At 40.9% G+C, this 20,710-nt stretch overlaps 1 protein-coding gene across 2 annotated transcripts in view; it reads right to left on the bottom strand.

Annotated features, from left to right (window-relative positions):
• The window catches only part of POLR3B (RNA polymerase III subunit B), a 114,394-nt gene that overhangs the window by 12,274 nt on the left and 81,410 nt on the right, over positions 1–20,710 (bottom strand). For both annotated transcript variants that reach the window (XM_059936816.1, XM_059936817.1), the window contains exons 24-25: positions 3,123–3,226; positions 2,030–2,196 (exon numbers count right to left, since the gene is read on the bottom strand). In XM_059936816.1, coding sequence (XP_059792799.1) covers positions 2,030–2,196; positions 3,123–3,226 — 271 coding nt within the window. The remainder of the gene's footprint in view (positions 1–2,029; positions 2,197–3,122; positions 3,227–20,710) is intronic.

Below are 20,710 nucleotides of genomic sequence, written 5' to 3'. Positions count from 1 at the left end.
TAGCTATGCTCAAAAATGTGACAAGGGATGAAAGTTGGTGGGTGAGTATGTTTGTAAGCCCTTTATGGAACTTTCAACTAACAAGCTAAAGTAGTGTTTCTCAAACTTTGCAACTGAGATGAATGGCAAAGAAATGAAAACAATTATTGGCTGGGGGTACTGGGGAAGGTGGTGCAGACAGAGCCTACAGCTGTCCATAGGAAGCAGAGCACAACCCATCCAAATCTTCCAGTAAAATTATGTTCAGAAGGTCCACCGAATTGATTCACTGGTTTTGCATACTTTCTGCTCAACTACTGAATTATTTCTGGATGACAAGCAAAGACTAAAATGATCAGTTTAGCAGTGATAACTGTTTTTTTGAAATGGAGCTTAGTTACTTCACTGAATCATTTTTGAAATGGACCATCACTCTTTTCCTGTAATGCGATTTCCTATAACATCTCAACTATGATACACCTAAAGAAATCCACATTATTACAGTCTAGATAGGTCATTTGAGAAAGCAGGCAATATTTTTAACAGATACAGACTTTGGCCATTTTCATCATATCTGGATAGTCTATCTGCAGCACTAACATCAAGCTCTGTGTTCTCACACATGCTTCCACGCTGAGTTTCACTTGTGCTCAAGCAGTTTGAAACCTCAGAAGAACGGTATAAATGCCATGTCCCAGAGTTTTATCTGGCATAAACTATGTAAGTGGATCTTAATTTAAGCAACTGATTTGATCCTTTAAAACCATGGGTGAGTCAAGTTTGAAAACCTGATCATTCAGGGTAACCTCAGGGACATCTGTTTCTCCAGGGAACCAGGAAGACCCAGCGCTCTGCTGTGTCTCCCTTCAGGCTGCTTTCCAGCCTCCCCTCAGGCTGCAGCCGCTGCCTCTTCCACTTCCCTGAACTTCCCAAGCTCTGCCCCTTGTAAGGTGCTCAACACGCTTCTCCCCTGCATGAAACACTCTCCAAATGTCTCTTCTCATCCTTCCTATCTCCACTGAAATAGCCACCTCCTCACAGGGGTCTTCTAACCTATTCTTTGGTTTCATTTTGGTGAGAGCTATTTGTACTTGTACTGGTTTGTTTTCATTCCTTTATTCAACAAACATTTATGGAGCGCCTGCTGTATGTCAGGCCCTGTGCTAGACACTGGAAATAAAACAGTAAACAAAACAGATAAGCCCTGCTCTCATGGAGGTTACATTCCCATTGGAGAGACAGATAATGATATTATATGGTATTATTACATTACTTGATAATGATGAATGCTACAGAGAAAAATACAGCAGGAAATGGGCAACACTGAGTTGTGGTTTTAAAGTAAGTAGTCGGGGTAGGCCCTGCTGAGAAGTTACCTTTTGTTTTATTTTTTAATGTCTAGTAACAAATCTCAGTGGTCAACCCCATAGGTCAGGGACCACGTCTATTTTGTTCACTGTTACATACTTAGTACCTAGCACATGTTAGGTATTTAACACGCCATTGGTGAATGAACGCGCAAATGTTAGGTCTCAGGCTACCTGTCAGAGCACTAAGTATCTGATATTCATCATAGTAGTGCAGAGAAAGGCCAACAGTTAAGAGATTTTGTATTATAGACAATTGATGTGTTCTTTAAAAGCTGTGTAGAAATCCTATTTTGGTAAGTAAGATCTTTTCTACTTTTTAAAAGGGAGCCTTATCGGCAAAAGAGCACTCCTTAGTTTATTGGTTTTCTAAATTTGGACTTTCTTTTCTCCCCTCCCCCAGTTTCACTGAGATATAATTGACAAATAACATCATGTAAGGTGTACAACGTGTTGATGTGATACACACATACCGCAAAATCACTACCACCATAGCTTAGCTGCGACGTCCACCATAAATCTGGATTTTCTTGTATCAGATTTCTTAAAGGAGTAAAGCCGTATATCTTACGGGCTCTTATGCCTTATCATATTTTTACTTTTATCCTTTTACTTTAATAAAATCATACTTTTACTTTAATAAATTCGTAGTTTTCCTTTAAGGCGTCTGGACACATACTCACCCTGTGATGCCAGATGTAACATAGTCTTTCCCCAAGTAGTTATAACCGTGGCGAACGAGGTCCTCACACACATCCTTCACTTTACTGCCTCCAAACGCAGTGCCGTAGTGGAATCTGCCGTCTAACACGCCGGCCTTGCCCGCCAACAGCTCGATTAACTTTCCCACCTGTGGGATGTGAACAAATTAAGTGAGCACCTTCTTGTGGTTTAGGAATTCTGTCTGTTTATTTAGCTCTGGCCTATTTCTTCCAAAAGATTATAAGACTACTACTATTAATAAGAGTGATAAATCAGTAGTAGCAAATATTTATCCTCTCTTACTGTGACCTAAGTTTACGCCGATGGGATAGGTACTATTACCTCCCTCAGTTTACATCTGAGGAAACAGAGGGGTTAAGCAACTTTGAAGTCCCACAGCTGGTAAGTGTCGGAGCCAGGATGACAGAATGGTAACCACAGAAAGGGAGATACATTGATACATGGGGTTCTTCTGTTGAGGGGTGAGTTCATCACTCAGAAGACTGCTCTCGAAGGGAAGCCCAGACCTCTTCACACTCCCTCTGTAGAGGAGATTAGCCCACATTGTCAGGGTCTAGGAACCTGTTTATTTGGCAAGAGGTAAAAGGGCCCTTTCTGAAAATCAGTTTCAGGGCCCCATCTCCTCTGCTCACTACAAACCAACTGCCTGCCTTTTTCCTTAAAGGCAGCGCCTCTGAAAACCGTACTAACTGGGCTTCCCTGGTGGTGCAGTGGCTGGGAGCCCTCCTGCCAATGCAGGGGACACGGGTTTGAGCCCTGGTCCCGGAGGATCCCACATGCCGCGGAGCAACTAAGCCTGTGCGCTGCAGCTGCTGAGCCTGTGCTCTAGAGCCCTGGAGCCACAACTACTGAGCCCGTGTGCCACGACTGCTGAAGCCCGTGCGCCTAGAGCCCGTGCTCCGCAACAAGAGAGGCCACCGCAATGAGAAGTCCGCATGCCGCAACAAAGACCCAATGCAGCTAAAAATAAATTAATAAATAAATGTATTTTTTAAAAAAAAGATAACATTCCTTCTTAAAACAGAAAAACCAAAAAAATAAACCCATACTGACCGTCATTCGAGATGGGAAGCCATGGGGGTTCATTATGATGTCCGGACAGATGCCAGAATCACAAAATGGCATGTCTTCCTGAGGGACGATCAAGCCACAAACACCTGGGGGAGAGAAGATTTCATGACGCGTAGAGCCGACCGGCAGAAAGGAAGAACACAGTACTTAACTGGGATCTCCCCGCTGCCATCTCTATTTCCATTGCTCTCAAACCTTCTCCGTGGTCTCCATCAAGAGTAATAAAAGCAACTTCCAACAATCCTGCTACACGAACAGTTCAAAAACGACTGTCCTTGCAGAAAGGCACTGCAGCCTGCGGGTCGGCCTTCTGGCACGACACACAACGTGCCGTCAGGCCGTCTGCCCGGCTTCTCTTGCCCCAGACAGGGGAGAGCAGTGGCTTCCCCACGCCCCAGCCCCATCATCGTTCCTGACGCTGCAAGTCAGCGGCAATCTCGCTCCTTGTCAGCCAGTCTGTGATCTGCTACCTACTGTACCCACAGCACAGGAATGCGAGTTCTCTGACCACCAGAACTGACTGGGCAAGGGATGTGTTTAGACTGTGGTTTTAAAACCTGGGACAAGGAGTCCTTGTGAGTGGCTGATGTGCTGACAGGGCTACCTACTGGCTGCCGAGCCCTGGCTGGTGGGCTGCCTTCTGCCAGGGCTTCCCTGGCCGAGCCTAAGCTGCCCTAGGGAACTGTAATTCCTATAGCTTACAGCACGTTAGAAAAGTGACCTCTGATTGAAGTTGTAAAGTTGAACAAGAAAATTAAATGCCAAATTACTCTTGGAGGAAAAGGCTGGAATTAGAAATGAAATTCTAAGAATGAAAACAAAACAAAACCCCACCAACTCCCTGCACTCTATTGATGGTCTCTTAAATTAGTCGTACTTTATTACTCCCCAAATATTATTCTAACCTGTAAGGGATCTTATTGCTTAAATAGTTTTAAATTCCTCTGATTTCTTTCTTGGTAGAACGACTATACGGGTACAATTTAGATTGTTCACCACAAGCTACCTAATTCAGAATTAGAAATCTAGTGTACAATGGCATTGGACCAAGAAAAAAATGCTTTTATATTTCTTAACATGAAATTTCTTTTCCTTTGTATACAAAGTTATCAACCATCTGCACCTATTGAAAAGAAAGTGTTCTCAAAGAAATGTTTCTTTCCTCAGTTTGATTTCTACATAATTACTCAAACTATTTTAAAATAAAATTTTTGTGCATGTTATAATCATCAAGACCTGAAGTCTAAAGAAAAAGAGTGCCATCTGCCTATTTAACATCGGTTATCAATGTTCAGATTTCCAGTGGCTACAAACAATATGGTAATTCGGTTCATGAAGTTGAATTCTAGAGCATGCCTTTTTGGTTGAAATTGTATTGTTTATTATAGAGAACATATGCTTTCCTATATTAAGCCCAGAAACATTCAGTTCACTTTATTTCAAATTCAGCTACAATGTGTTAGAATTTAAATCAAGCAGAGTCTGTGACCCTCCTTTCTTCCCTCCAAAAATCCATCTTGTCCACACTGAAATTATCTGACAAAACACTAGGGCTACTGGGAAATCTACTCTGAAAGAGATCAAACTGTAAATCTAGGTGCAACCGACAACAACATTGTTTAGCAGTGAACAAAATGTTAAAAACAGCAATGCCTAAAGAGGCCAGTCCCTGGGACGTGCTTGGGTGAGAATGTCACTTTGGCTGGTGAGGAGGTGGAAGGTTCAGCTACATCCCTTAGAAACAAAACTGAAGAAAAGCCTCGGCACCCCTTCAGCAGCAGTTCACAGGGGGATGCTGGCGTCTGCTCGAGAGGAAGCTGCCTGTTCACCCCCGACAAGAGAAGGTGGGAGTGAGGTGCAGGAGGTACAGAAACCCACTGCGGAAGCAGGACACACTCATATTGGGGGAGGGTAAGGCGTGGCATGATTTGCATTTTGTATTCTCAGTCTTAGGTGACAAGTTTAATCAAGCAAATTTAACTTCATTTTGTTATTAAAATGAAAGCAACGCTCCCTCCCCTGAAATCTGAATCTCCCAATAACTCTGCTTGAAATCTGACTAATATTTGGTATAGAGATTCCTTTCTTGGGAAGTTATTTTCTTATCAGCCCTTTTCTGACATTGCAGTTTAAAAATACATTGGTTATATAAGTCACTTACAGATTTTTTCATTCCATTATAGGAATGGCTTTGGCCACATCTGAATCAAGGGCACCTGTAAGCCAAAAATTAAATCTTAGCTAACTTAAAATTACTTTAGGCTCTGAAAACCCTTTTATATGCCAAGATGGTTCCCATAGCAGACAGGCCTGTGTTGTTTGTTTTGTGTGAAAGTGAATGATAAAAGATCCATGAAATCGACACAGAAAGCCAGAACAGCAGAAAGAACTGAGGGCTCTCCATCATTGCGGCTTCTACCCTCTGCTGACTTGCGGAACAATGGAAGCTACACATCCAACTGCAGATCTAACACAGCTGTGCATTTCATTAGATGAAGAGCACTAGTGACACAAGTAAATAATTAACTTATTCTGGTCCGCTGACTGTGCTTATGAGACCAGTCATAGCTGACAGATTTTAATACAAGTTAACACAAAGAAACCATAATGAGCTTAGAAGTTAAAACAAAATATTTAGACAGAATTTGATGATCTCGAATCTCAAATTAGACAAATGATTTTTTAAAGTTTGTATTTTACTGAATTCATTTGGTGGGGGGAAGAGAGTTCTCAATCTTAGAACCAGCCTTCTCTTTCTTTTTTTAAAGGTATTTCTGTTTCAGAATTATTCAAATCCTTAATTAAAGTAGGAAGGTTTTTTTCTTATTTTTCAAATGAAAAATTAAAACTCTGGTTTCTCCAGGGACAGAGGCATAAAAATCTCTTCCAATATTTAGAACTCTTAAAAGTTACAGTTACTTTCCTTTAACACTGGTTTAAAAATGTAAATGATATGCAGTACGCTTCAGTGTGTTAACACTCCCCTGGATCCCTGAAAAGGGGATGGACTACAAATAAACCATATCTAATGGAAGCTGTTGTGAAACAATTACTGATTCATACCTTAAATGCTTACACAGCATTTCAGATTTTAAAATAAAATTTCATCCCCTGGCTCACGCTGGTGTCTCGACTCCATTGTTTATAGCACAACCTCCTGGCAGTGAATTGCAAATACACCAGTTTAACAGGCCCCGGGAACACTTAATGCCCTCATAGGGGCCAAATGGGAATTAGACCACAGATTACACTACTGAACTTTTAACAAATGAAAACAGACAACAAGGAAAAACTGTAACACAGAAAGTTAGAGCAGAAAGGTTCTACGGATACCCAGTCAATAAAATATTACTCCATTACCGTCAATCTTAATTTCAAGTTGTAAAGGTAAAGAATTTAGGGAGTCTCAGGAAGCCACAAATCTCACCACCAAGCCACACAGGAAAGGCAAATCTGGGGACCCACTGCCACGGTTCTCTGTGTCACGGCCCCTACACTGGAGGCTCTTACACCAATTTGTTATTTCTATTTCTGTGGCCTCGCAGAACACGTAAATCATTTTAAGAATACCCAGCAAAAGTCCAGTTAATCTGACAAATCACTCTTAGAAAATATTTCTAATTGTAAACAGCAATTCACTTGTTCAAAAGTCATTTGTGGACTTTTTTTTTTTTAACTAGTCTTAGTGTAATGGATCCATCTCAATCCAAATAGAAAAAAAAAAAAAAGGTAAGAACGTGAGAAAAAAGATAAGGAAGAAAACTAAAGCATTATATTACCATATAAAGACAGGAAAGCAAGTAACAACTGGCAAAAGACAACTGTAATAACATCTTTAATCTGAGAGCTGTTTTTGGTGTGACTTTAACGTATTGAGAACCACCTAGCAAAGGGTTTTCTCTTTTGTTGATAGCCAGGTCACCCCTTAAGATCACACTCTACTTCACTTTTTAATTTAAAAAATTTTTATTTAGCAAGTCTACCTTGTATGTAACCACTTTTGGATTAAACTTATCACTCTCAGGTTGATATATATTTTCACTCTTCCTTTTCTGAGTGAGAAGAGAGAGAATCATTTCCCTCGATGCCCTCAGTTAATAAGCTGCATGGCAAATGCTGTGACGGAGGCGGGGGATACGAAGAGGTTCAGGGACCTGAGTCCACTCGAGAGGTGTCCCACGCCGAGGAGCCTAACTGAATACTGACCATGAAAACACCTGGATAGTTCAGCTTACCACGTTCTAATGCTCTAAGAGATGCAGAGCAAATCAGGTAGTATGTCCTGCTGAAATAACACTAATCAGAGTCTAAACTGCCTACTTTTACTTTCTGTGAGTACCAGTTAGACAAGACTTTTCTGCACAGTTTAACACTCTGTCACTAACCAAAGGTGAAATGATGCTCCGATGCTTCTCTATCAGTCCTAGTGCAAGAAGAGGGTTGGTGTTTGGTGAAGGAGTGATCACTGTATCAATGCCCGGTATTAATGAGGTTCATAAATGGGGGCCGGGGGGATGCGATCTGTAACGGGCTCACCACTCCTTGGACGCTCAGACCTGTGTAGGGCGGGACATCCTGGAATCGGGTGACCTTAATTTGTCTCTGTGCTGTTCAACTGATATTGTTACCTTGGGGATAAAGCACCACTTTCTGGTGAGCCTTAGCTGTTTGGTCTTTGGAATGGGAATAATTAGCACCTATCTCATGAGGCAATTGTGTTAGAAGAACAGATGAGCTAATGTCTGAGAGGTACTTTAAGGTCCTCAGAGAAAGGCGGCATCTAAATACAAGGAATTATTATTATATAAGAAACCTAATTACTCTCAGCAGGAAGCAAACTAGCAACGCAAAGGAGACCAACTTAATGAATGGAAGGGGCAGATGCAGTTGCACTAACTGTGGCTGAAGAGACCGAAAAGCAGCTCACTCCGCTGGGCTGTTCAGATCATTTCACACGATCAGGACGGTGTCTCCTAATAACTTCAGAACCTCACAGGACCTGGGCTGCGGATTTCCAGGGCAGAGTAGCTTGCTGCTGATGAATATGGTGGTAAACGGGGGCCGAAGAAGCAGGAGGAATGCTTTCAAGTTTGACTGTTCGTGTTAAATAAGATATGTTTCTACTTTGAACAAACGCATCCCGATAAGCCTTTACATATTCAGAAATGTAAATCTCTAAATCAAAACGCGAAGGCTAACACAGGTGGTTACTCCTTTCTTCCTTTCCCCCTTTCCAGTTATTGAATTAACCTTTTTTTATTCTCACACCACCACCTTAAATAATCCCAAGGGGGAGGGGAGGAGACAAAAACTGTTGAATCATATTAGCTTTGTTCTGTTGTTGAATCGCTTCCAGATCTATCACATCACTTGCCATATCCCGGTTGACATAATTTTAATTCGGCTCTTCCTTACATGTTAACAGATAAATAATGCATAAGAAAACTTGATTAGCTTTCTTATTAAAACATCACTCTAAATGAGAGGAGGCGCTAGAAGACAATACAGTTTTTACACGGCTTTCCCATGAGCAGTTGAATGGTTTGATGTGATAAATTTGCATAGTCTGAAGCACACAAAGGGCTGATTAATTGAAACCCTTACAATGCTTCTGGAAGCAGCTATTGTAAAACAATAACCATAGGAACTTTACAAAATACACATGGCTGAATGTGTCAAGAGCTTAATAAAATGTGTTGAGGCTACACTATTTGGAAACAGAATTGGAGATTTTTATTCTGGGCCATAAAACACTAAACACCCTAATTTCAAAGCTTTACTTGGATATTTACTGAAAGGTCAGAGGGTTACAGGCTAGCTACCGAAGACCAAAATTTGTTCTTAAAAAACTAAATTAAAAAAAATCTTCTCGAGGTGTCTATGTGGACAAAATAATCTTGATTTCAAACGTTAAAGTAAGAGTTGCCAGAACTTCTTTTTGGAACAAAACTCTGAAGGATTGTCTGGCATCATATACCTTATCTTGGGGCTCACACTGTTAGCTCCATCGGCCCCCTTCTCCCCTCCCACTTGGAGTCTTTCATTCAAGCAGGATCAAGCAAAGTAGGGAGCCAAAGATATCCAGACTTTGAAGCTTCAGACTAGCAGAGAGGATTTTAGACAGTCTCAAGTGCTACATGAGTACAAGGTGTTATTATTATTACTTTAAATCAGAGTCTTTTCATTCTCTCAATTTTAGAGAACATAATATAGAGAATGGAAATAACAAGTGAAGGTCTGGAAAAGGCATAGTTTTTGCCCAGCCTTGTTTAACAAACAAACTTCCCTCTTGGCTTTTCTGCCACACGCAAATTAATATTTTCTTACTTCCCACAGCCTCCTCATACCTACTATATAAAGATTCTTTAATGTGTTGGAAAGTCAGGGTAGACTTTTTTTTCTTCTAATAAACATTCAGTTAATATCTTAATAAATTAATTTAACAGGTTGCTGAATAACTTTTATTAATGCAAAATGGAAGCAAGTGACCTTATAATGAAACTTTTGTTGAACAAGAGAGGGCCAAAGACGAATCTTCCAAACAATGTTATCCATAAATGCATAATCCTTATGAACCAATACTGTGAAAAAACTGCATTTGGTAAGACTATATTTCTATTTTAAAACAAAGTTTGACTTCACTCCACTTAAACTAGCTGTCTGAGGATTTAGGGGGCGATACTGAGGAGTGTATACCATTATCTCAGATTTGCAGTTATTAAAAAGCTTCTGTTTGCCAGGACAAACACCCTTGCTCAAATACAGTTTTTCCTCTCCTTTGGAATACTGTTTGGTATTGCTGCCGATTCTGTGATCCACAGGACCTTTGTTGGAGGTGCTAATCCTTTTTCACATGAGAGACTGAGAAATGTTCTTTCAGAGAAGTGATATATTGCCTTTTTTCCCCCTACATCAAAGGAGTCCACTTTTTCCTCCCTCATTGTGAATGGCAGCAAAAGTAAGAGGAAATCTGGAAATATAATAATTTGGTTTCCTGAGCAATGAAATGAAATTTAACTTGGGGAATTCCTTAGGCTGACAGATAATTTTTGTTAAAGGATTAAAAAATAAAACAAACAAACAAAAAACCCAACTGAGCAGGAAATCTGCTCACCCTTCTAACAAATGCACTAACCATCATAGAAAGCAAGGCTCAAGATAAAAGTGTTTGCCTTTGATGAGTTCCCTTCATATAGAACCTATGCCAAAGTTCAAGAGGCTTATATAACTTATTTTGATTTTAATAAGAATTCTAGTTCCAAACATGACTCCAATCAGCATTCTATGTGAATGTGTCTTCCTATCTTTAACTCTATCTATAAAGCTGATCAAGGAAGAATGTGAAGAGAAAACATGAAGAACATTCCAGACCGATCTCTGCTCTCTTTTCCCCTGTGGAGCATCATTATGCATCTATTATGTAAGTCATGGCTTCACTCTGAAGTACCTGGAAGTCTAGAACACTTGGGAAAGGAGATCAAGACTTTGGGGTTCTAATATTTTCCCACCACCACCTGAATTTAAAACAAAACTAAACTTTCCTTCCTTGGTGAACAAACACACAACAATTTCATAACTTTGGTGTACAGGTTATTACTAAATCATCTCACCTTTTCCAATATTTTGCATACTACTAAAGGAAGAACTGTTCTTGAGATTCTTGACCAAAGGCCAGCTCCTTTGAGGGGGAGCTGATTCACCGCGCATTTACTGATGAGATGCGCAACGGACCTCACAAAGACCCAAAGGACGAATGTACTTCATTAAAATTCTTTGAATTTCTCATTGGAAAACTATGTTGGAATTCCCTTATCTAAAAAGTGTGCTGTGAATGAATATTATCTGCTTTTCAGGCTGGAGGAGTCTTCATGTTAATTGTGACACCCTCTTCCTTAGGGAATACTTTCTCCTTCCTCCATGCTTGGCTCTCTCTGCTTGGTCCTCCTCCATTACCCAGGTCACAGAAAGTGATGCTGTTTACTGGGTCTGTCACATTTTTAACAGCTACTGATCAAACACTTTCACTTCTCCAGTGGGGCTCCTCTGTCTGATCGATTACATTCAAGCTTTGCTTATCACACAGCACTGATGCTGATTCCCAACTACTTAGTACTGACTCTCCTGCCCCAGATCACCCACTTATTGCAGCCTCTTCAATCTTCTTGCTGAGCTTTTGTAACATAGAACACATAGCTACCACTGTTTAGCTTCCTCTTCACATTTGTTTCATTTAGCTACTAATTATCCTACCACCTTTGAAGTGAACAGGCTTGAGCAGGAGAGACACTCATGTCCCGTGAAACTAAATTTTCAAGTCTCCTTTAATTGTTAGAGAGGATATTTTAAGAGGCATTAGGTACAGAAATGCCATCTACATAGTATGCATATACAAAAAGAATTCCTAATAACAGCTTTGTCAAAGTAAACTTTTAACAAAAGACAAAAATCAGGCCATCTGCAGGGCCACATCGTTTTCTAAACACCGAGAATAACAAATTCAATGCTCTAAATGGAAGGGGCAAAAAGAGATGGGCATAAAGATGACCTACATCAGAACAATCTTTATATTTCCTCATAGAGAACACATGTGTGTCAGCTTGCAGGAGATGTTACCAATATATATATATATATGTAATTTCCAAACAATTCTATATTTCAAGAGTAAAAACTAAGTTCAACTAACTACTGCGCTTACGCTGGTATGTATCTAGACCAAAACAGAAAGAAATCACTGTAGGCGTCACGGTGAGACACATGAAATTTTTATCAGCTCGTTTCATGACAACCACAATAGCATAACCGACATTGTGGGCTATTCTCCGTTTCATTCACATTTTTACTTGCTGGCATCCGACTCTTTCAGGCCTCATCCAGCTCATCTTTGGGTCCCACGCTTAGGGCTGGGTTGCTGCAGGGCCCCATACAGACGCCGCCAGCTGTGCCTGCTGCATGTGAATATTCCAAATCAGCTCCCCGCCAGCACTGTCCAAGTCACTCCCCTCAAGTACTCCTCCTTTTCCGTCTCTAACTATCACATCTAGCCAGATGAATCAGGAGAATGGGAAAAGTGGAGAACTCAAAAATTCACTTCCTCTTATATATGCTCAAATTCTTGATAGATTTGGGATTTTAACCAAAGCTACCAAGCCTGACCAGAGGACCAATTAAAGAAGGGAGTGGGGACAGTGTTTTACAATGAGGTGATTTTAGAAAGACAGGAATACCTGAAAACACGGCTCTGTGTTAGGAGTATATCTTAATATGAGGGTTTGGCAGACATTTCTAAAACAAGGTATGTGAGGATAGTGCTTCCTCTGGAGTGGTGGCAGAGGAGTGCTATGTGAAGCTGCTTATCCAGGAAGAAAGGGAATTTTGTGTCTCATTAAGGAAATATTAGAATTAATATTTAAATTACTAATATTAAATATAATATTAAGAAATATTAGAATTCTGTCCCAAGGAAAGGTTGTGTCTTTTCCAAGGGGAAATCTCAGGAAATATGGCGGCAACCTTGGGGGCAGAGTGGTAATGGGATATCAAAAGAGAAAAGAAACACCTCAACTGGAATTAACAGAATGGGCAATGCACTTGGAATCAAAAATCTGGATTTGAATCCTGACTCTGCCAGCACTAAGCTGTAGTAGGCAAGCAAGCTACTCACAACTCTGACTCTCAATCTCCTATTCTGTAGAGTAGAAATAACAATACCAACTAGAATTGTAAAGGTTAAAGGATGGAATATAGATGAAAATGCTTATAAACTATTAATACACAAAAGGTAAATACTATAAATGCAGGTGACTCCCAAATTTTATCTCTAGTCCTAACCTCTCCCTGGAGCTTCCGACTCTATATCCAAATGCCTACTCAACCTCTTCACTTGGAGTCTAATGGGCATCTCGAACCTGAGGGCCAAAATTTCAACCCCTGCCCTTGCTTAACTCCAAAAAAACCATTCCTTCCCCAGTCCTCCCCTTCTTGGTAAATAGCCCTTCCAGCTGCTCAGGCCACAGAACTCACCCTCAGTTCCTGTCTTTTCCTTCTCCAACATCTCTGCCATTAGCAACTCCTGTTGGCTCTAATTCCAGAACATATCCAGAATCCGTCACTTCTCTCCAATTTTCCACTGCTACTGCCCTTGTCCAAGCCACCGTCCTCTCCTGCCTGGACCACTGCCACAGTCTCCCTGCTTCCCTCTCTGTTCCCCTCCAGTCTGCTCTCCATATGGAATCCAGGGTGATTTCTTAAAATAGTAATTAGATCTTGTCACTCCTTTGCTTACACTCACCACCCAACAGGCCTATTGGTTCCCAACATATTTAGTATGAAGTCCAAACTCCTTTCCTTTGGCCACAAGGCCCTGTAGTATGTGCCCCATCCTTTTTCTCTCACTATCTCAAACCATGTTCCTCCTCAGGCACATGCCTGGCCAGACTGGCCTTATGTCTATTCCCTGACTATGCCAAGCTCACTGATACCTCGGGGCTGTTGAACTTCACTCTCCCAGACCCTTGCTTCTCTGGCTCCTTTTCGTCCTCCAGGTCTCAGCTCAAATGTCGCTTTGTGCAAGAGGCCATCCCTGACCATCAATCCACAGTACACCCCCTCTCCCCGCAAACCAGTCACTCTTTCACATCAGCCTTCATCTGCAGCACTTATCACTATCTTAAATTACTGTGTTTGTGTTTTTATTTACTTCTTTTCCATCTGTTTCCTTCCCTAAGAAAACATAAACCCCAGGAAAGCAGAGACCCTGTCAGTATTTACCACTGTATTCCCAGTATCTAGGACAGTGCCTGGTACATAGTGAAAGCTCCAGAAATGGATCAATTAATTAATAATATAAGCACTTGAGATGATCCTCCATCTTTGTGATCGGTGCCCTCATTTCCAGGCTTAACACCAGTCACCGTGGCCTCCTTCCTCTCCTTGGCTCTCTTTATTCCTGTCGGTCAACACGCTGCACTGATCTGCTCTTTACTGTTGTTCCCCATTTTTTCTTTCACAGGAAAAAATATCTTCATCACAGCCTTCCAAGTCCAAACCCCACCCAGCCTGCCTTCCTTTCCTGCCCAGCCTGCGAGAGAAGACAGGGGACAGACCTAACAGCAGTTACCTTTACTGACTGCTGGCGGTGCTCCAGGCGCTGTGCTCCCTGCTTTACACACATCATTTTGTTTAATCCCAGTAACAGCTCCTAGGAAACCGTCTCCATTTCAAAAGGATAAAATTGCTCACTTAGCGCTCAGGATCTCTACCTCTTTGCTATACTTTTTCTCAACCTGAAGGCTTTCTTTGAATGCTGAACAGAGGTGGCCATGAAGAAAAGAGGAAATGTGTCCATCCAGTAAGCCCACAAGGCAGGGCAGGGCTAACGGGTATACGTTACAGGAAAGCGCACTCAGGCTCAATATAACCATCGGAACGGTGCCACCACAGAACGGCTGCCTCAGAAAGCAGCAAGGGCCCCCCTCCACAGCTCATGTGCAAAGTGGAAAACCATCTGCCAAAAATAATCTAAAAGAAATTCTTATACTGGGGAAGATGGATTTGGACTAGACATCTAAAAGGTCTTTTTAAACTGAGATTTTGTCCCTATCTACAATAAGCTCTCAACTTCTCTCTCATGAATGGTCTTCACCATATAGTTTAATATTTAACTCTATGTAATCCTTTGTATTCATCTTTTTGCCAACTCCTTAGGGGCATTAGCCAAGGGTTGAGTTTCCTTTCTGCCTCCTAGAGAGCCCAACACGGTTTTGAGCCCATGGCAGTGACTTAAATATGACCAAATAGATTTCTTTGGGCTGTCAAGGCAGATTCTCACTGAAGCCCAGGGCGTACATGTGGGTGGGCATGTGCATTTAGCTATTTTGGTTGGAAAAGCTTCAGTGGGCTTGTGTGGCCAGTTGGCCAGTTAGGACTGGGGAGCTATGAGTCTAGAGTGATGAAAGCCCTGGTACCAGTCTGGATAAAGATGAGACATTCCATTTCTGATATTTACTAGGAAGAATAAGTTATACTAATTTGGGGAGGGAAGATTTTGTCTTGTTATACCTATACATTTAAGATATTTAATTATTCCACAGACACATTGAGTGAATACCATATAATATGCAAAGTGCTGTGATGGGGGCTTAGGGGGGGTTAAATAAACTAGTAGGGCATGTTTCCTATCCTTGATAAATGTAAAATATACTTAAAGTTAGCAAACAAGGTATTCTGATATTTAACAACAACATATACAAATATTTTAAAACCACTGCTATTTTTGAATCTTTACAATTTATATATAAATGAAAAGAACTTGAAAAAATAGGCTTCTGCTACTGTCATGCCTCTGACTTCAGATGGGTGACATTCAAGGAAAGGATCAAAATGGTAGACCTTAGTTACAATAATAATCCAGGGAAAAGATAAGCTATTCTCAGATAATTAAGAGTTGACAAAATGTGGTTAATACTCTTCTGATAATTGTTAGCATTTATGTCAAATTCTGAGTGTGTGAACTATAAACATTTTTAACTTAGTTTTAAATCTTAGAAATGATTAGAACAACCAAAAAAAAAAAAAAAAAATACACAAGGTACCTTGGAGGCAAGGCTCTGGTCAGCAGACAAAATGTTGGTGCTCTAAAAACCCTCCTCACCTTTCATTAAAATAATTTTAACTTCAGTTCTATAAATTGCAGAGAAAAAAACCAAGCACACTAAGCATTCTTGTGTTGAACATTCTCGAATAATGGACATATGGATTTCCAGTAAACAGGGCAGATGAAACACATGTTTATCTCTACTCCTTCTCCAAACCTCACTAACAGGAGAGTTGACAAAATTAAGGTATAAACCTAATAAGGAAAAAGAATGGACAAGAGAGAATTTTGAAAGCTGATGAATAGAGGAAAGAACAGTAAGTGACTTGAAAGAAGGAGAAAAATAAACCTAAGTACCTGCAGCAGAGGCACGAGGAAGTGAGCTGCCTCAGCTCTCACCGCCACTCCCGGGAAGGTTCACAAAGTGCTGTCAAAAGGGGGATGAGGTGTGGGGCTGAGGGCAGCAGGACCGACTCAAAGGCCCCCATCCATCAGCAATTCCAGTGGGCTCTGCGTTAAAAATGGGTCTGGACTGATCCCTTCTCACCGCTTCCCCCACCACCAGGCTTTTCCCACTCACCACCTGGGCTCTTAAAACAGCCTTTTAACTGGTATCACTGCTCGCCCACTCGCCCTACCACATTTCTCATCTGCTCAGGCCCCTCCAGGGCCGTCCCTCTCCCTCAGAGTAAAAGCCGAAGTTCACAGAGTGACCATCGAGGCCTCACCTCTGACTCCCTCTGCTCCGGCCACACTGGCCTCGTGGCCGGGCCTCGAGCACTCCAGGCTGGCTGCAGCCTCAGACCTTCCTTTTCCCTCCTCTGCTCTTCCACCTGAGAGGGTCTGCTCCCTTATCGCTCTCAGGGCTTTCCTCAAAGTCATCTTTTCAACGAGGTGCTGCTCCTCGACCACTTTACTTAAAACTTAAGCACTAACCACTCCTGCCCCACATGCTTCCTATTCTGCTCCCCTATCTTTTATTTTTTTTTTCTTCCCAGCACTTATCATTCTCTCTCTTGCCCACAAGAATGTAGGCCCCACAAGGGCTGGGATTTTGTCTGTTTTGTTCACTGCTTATCACCAGGGCCTAGAATAGTACCAGACACTTAGGAGACACTTAGTAAACATCTGTATAAATATATGTCTGTATAAGAAATCATCAGAACCCGAGTTTCTATTCTCCACCCCATACAGCCAAGAAACTACCCTTCTACCCCAAAACTTACCCAAGAAACTGAACCACAATGACCCATGATCCACAGGTAGCAATTACAGCAGAGGGTGGGGTGAGGGGCTGGCCTGATACAGAGGAATTAAGTGAAAGTCTGTGCACTGAACCACAGGCTGCAGCCCCCTGCCCCTATCTGGCTTCCAGAAGGTCAGCTGATAGCCTTAAGCACTGCACCCACCCTCATTCCCAGCTGCAACCTTCAGGCAGTAGCTAGAAAGATCCTACTATGTAGAAACTGAATGGTTCGCTGCCTGATCACCCTACAATGACAGCCACCAGTCAACAAGTTCTGTCCCTGGGACACAGAGATTCCAAGGTTCAAGGAGGCAGCAGACATTAAAGGAAAGCTTCCAACCACAACAACCAGACCCTAAAACACATAGGAGGGAAAAAACCTCTCTAGAAACGGAGACAAAATTAGAAACAGAAGAAAACCAAAAAACAAAACAATCAAAAAAGTAAAGCTAAAAACTAAAAGAAAACTAAAAATATATACATATATACCTGTTGTTGTAAAAAGGAGGAGTACAAATTAAATTTAAAACTGTAATTAGAAATTAAAAATATAATAGGTAGGTTAAAAAAATCTGGAAAATAAAATTAATCAAATCGCCTAGAAAGAAAAATAAGAGAAAAGAATGGAGAGTGGGGGGAGAAAAGATAAGAAAACTAGAGCATCAATCTGGAAGATCCAATATCTAACTAATAGGAAACCCAAAAAGGACATAGAGAAAATGATGAAGAAGAAATTACCAACAAGAAATACAAGAAAATGTCCAAGAATTGAAGGAACTCGAACTTCCAGAATAAGAGGGTGCCTGATTTCCAAGGGCAAGGAATGAAAAAAGGGTGTATGGAATTTCAGAATTCAAGACAAGAAGAAGCTAGTAAAAGCTTCCAGAGAGCGGGGTGGGGTGAGGGAAGAGGGAAGGATGGAAGGAGGAAGACAGAGAGAAACAGAGCATACACACAACGATCAGGAAGAATGACATTACAATTCAGATAAGTAGCATGGAATCCAGACGATAATGTAGCAGTGTGATCAAAATCCTTAGGGAGAAGAATTTTAAAATCTAGAATTCTATACTCAACCAAAGTATACATCAGGTATGATGACAGAACATGTTCAGACATACATGAGCTCAAAAAATTTACTTTCCATGCACACTTTCTCAGCAACGTAACGGACGGACTATCCCACTATGGGGGTGGGGGTGGGCTGGAGAGAAAAGTGACATGGGAAGAGCCAAGAAACAGGGGCTCAAATGGGAATTTCATAAATGACTACCATTCATCAGGCTTAGAGTGCGCTGTGGACTGTGTCCCCGAAAATTCATATGTTGGAGTCCTAACTCCTGGAGTACCTCAGAACGTGACCCTATTGGGAGACAGGGTCTTTAAAGAGGCAATCAGGTTAAAATGAGGTCATTAGCGTGGGCCGTAATCCAGGATGACTAATGTCCTTATAAAAAGGGGAAATGTGGATACAGACACGTACAGAGGGAAGATGATGTGAAGACACAGAAGAAGACAGCCATCTATCTACAAGCCAAGGAGAGAGCCCTTAAAAGAAAGCAACCCTGATGACACCTTGATCTTACATTTCTGGCCTCCAGAACTGAGAGACAATAAATTTCTATTGTGTAAGCCACCCAGTCTGTGGCATTTTATTTTGGCAGTCCTAGCAAACTAACACAGAGTGCTTCCCAACCTTTCTGGAAAACATTTTAGGGCACACAAGACGAGCTGCTCAGGGCCTTGGCTGCCCCAGGCTCTGCCCTGCATTCCTGAGGGTTACAAGGATTGATCTCGCAGTTCACCTATTACGATTCTTAACACATTGGCTGGGAAGGTCTGGCTCAGAGAATATAACCACCACAGTTTGGAGGAGGAAGAGTCGAGGTGCTATAAAAGAAATCATCTGGGGAAAAAATGATCCTAACAGACTACTGATCATGTGGAAGATTGTGCTGAGAGGCTGTTGATGGTATAGAAGGATGGTAAGAAGAATAAAGAAAATTAAGCAAAAATTTTAAATGAGATAATTATTAACTTCTGAAAAAATAAAGTTACATAGCAAAGGAAATATACTCAACAATTACTTGGTTTGGGAATGAACAATATTTATGTAGTCAAATTATGCAATCTAAATAATTAAGTAACTCAAAATTATGATAAATCTATGCAGGGAATGGAGGTTGGGAGCAGGAAAGAGAGGTAGCAAAGTGCTCGGTCCTCCTACCTGTCACAATGGGAGATCAGCAGGTGACATCTAAAACGGATGAATGAATGTAGGGCTGCTTAAGAATATTATTTAGAAATACGAAGATGAAGATGAGACGAAATTGCTTCTAGGAAGCAGAATTGGAAGAAAGGCAAGGACTTATGTTTTTTAGTACAAGCCACCCTTTCTTGTACTATTTGACTTTTTTAAGCCATGTGCATTTACTATTTAATAAAAAAACTTGTACTTAAAGGAAATAAAAATTATGTTCAGTTAAGCATCCTATGTCATTCCTCCCATTACTCTGTTAAAGCTTACATTACCTATTTTTTTGTTTGTTTGCTTTTTTTTTTCCCCAATCTTTTCAATAAATCTAATGAAGCTGTAAGAGAAAGGAATATCAAGGGAATCTAGGCTAATCAGAAGGTTTTACCCTTGGATTAAAAGCCATCTGGAAAAGGAAAACTAGCAAGATAAACTCCTCACTACAAGTGAAAGGTCATCGAGACCCAGGAGGACTTTTTTCAGTTTCATATAGTGATGTGCTAGTCAAAGCCCCCTAAGAGTGAACAAACCTTTAAATTCTGCTACGTTTCAGATCACTGAAAGTTGGAAACCACTTCTGTCAATGAACATTAACCATATCATATTAATTGTCTGCAAAAATGCAACAGCACAAAGACTTGTTGACATTTTACCTAGAGGTCTGCATTCACAGGAACTTACTAATAATCAAGCGTGGTTTTCATTTTCAAAAGTAGCACGTTGATTATACTGTAACATATATACACTCATATATAATATACAGATTAAAACCTGGGTAAAATCAATCCAACAAGAGTGGGGAATCTGTTGCTTTTCACTTTCCCCCACCTTCAATTCATTCATATATTCAACCGTTAGCAACTACCTACTAAGTATCTACTATGAGAAAGGCTCTTATGAAAATATAAAGACATGGTCCCTGTCCTCAAGAAGTTTAGTGGAGTGAGAACACAGTGGATAATCACTGAAATGTACTCCAGCCTTCAACTCTTTACACAATACTCTGATGGAGTAACGCACAAGGATTTGGGCTTCAAGTTTGCAAACTGATTCAGAGTGGAGATGTCCTCTTACGGTGTGCATTCTTGTAAAGCTTCCAGTGCCAACATTTTACAAGGGAAGTATCAAGATTTGCTCTTGTCTAGGTAATAGGTCAAGTAAGATAGAGGCTGTTAACAAGGCCATGGCTACCCCAGAAAGACTCAGGAGTGTATCTCAGAAATTGTCAAGACCAAGAGAGAAGGAGAAACAGTCTCAATATAGAGAATTTGACTTTCACTAGTAAGCAGTGGAAAATACAAGAACCTCAAGATATGTTTAAAAACACTCAAAAGTTAAGAATTAGCATCTTAGGGAACTGTATGAAGTAGAGGTGTCAAATTCACACTTATAGATGGGATCAATTCTTTCTTATAAAATATTGATAGGCTGAAATAATCTTGTGTCTCTTAACTGAACTAAAAAATGCTTCTGATGAA

Source organism: Balaenoptera ricei, chromosome 10 (genome assembly GCF_028023285.1).
Source record: "Balaenoptera ricei isolate mBalRic1 chromosome 10, mBalRic1.hap2, whole genome shotgun sequence".
In the NCBI taxonomy this organism is placed as follows: Eukaryota; Metazoa; Chordata; class Mammalia; order Artiodactyla; family Balaenopteridae; genus Balaenoptera; species Balaenoptera ricei.
The sequence above is the reverse complement of the archived record's forward strand: the minus strand, read 5'-3'. Positions and strand labels throughout refer to the sequence as shown.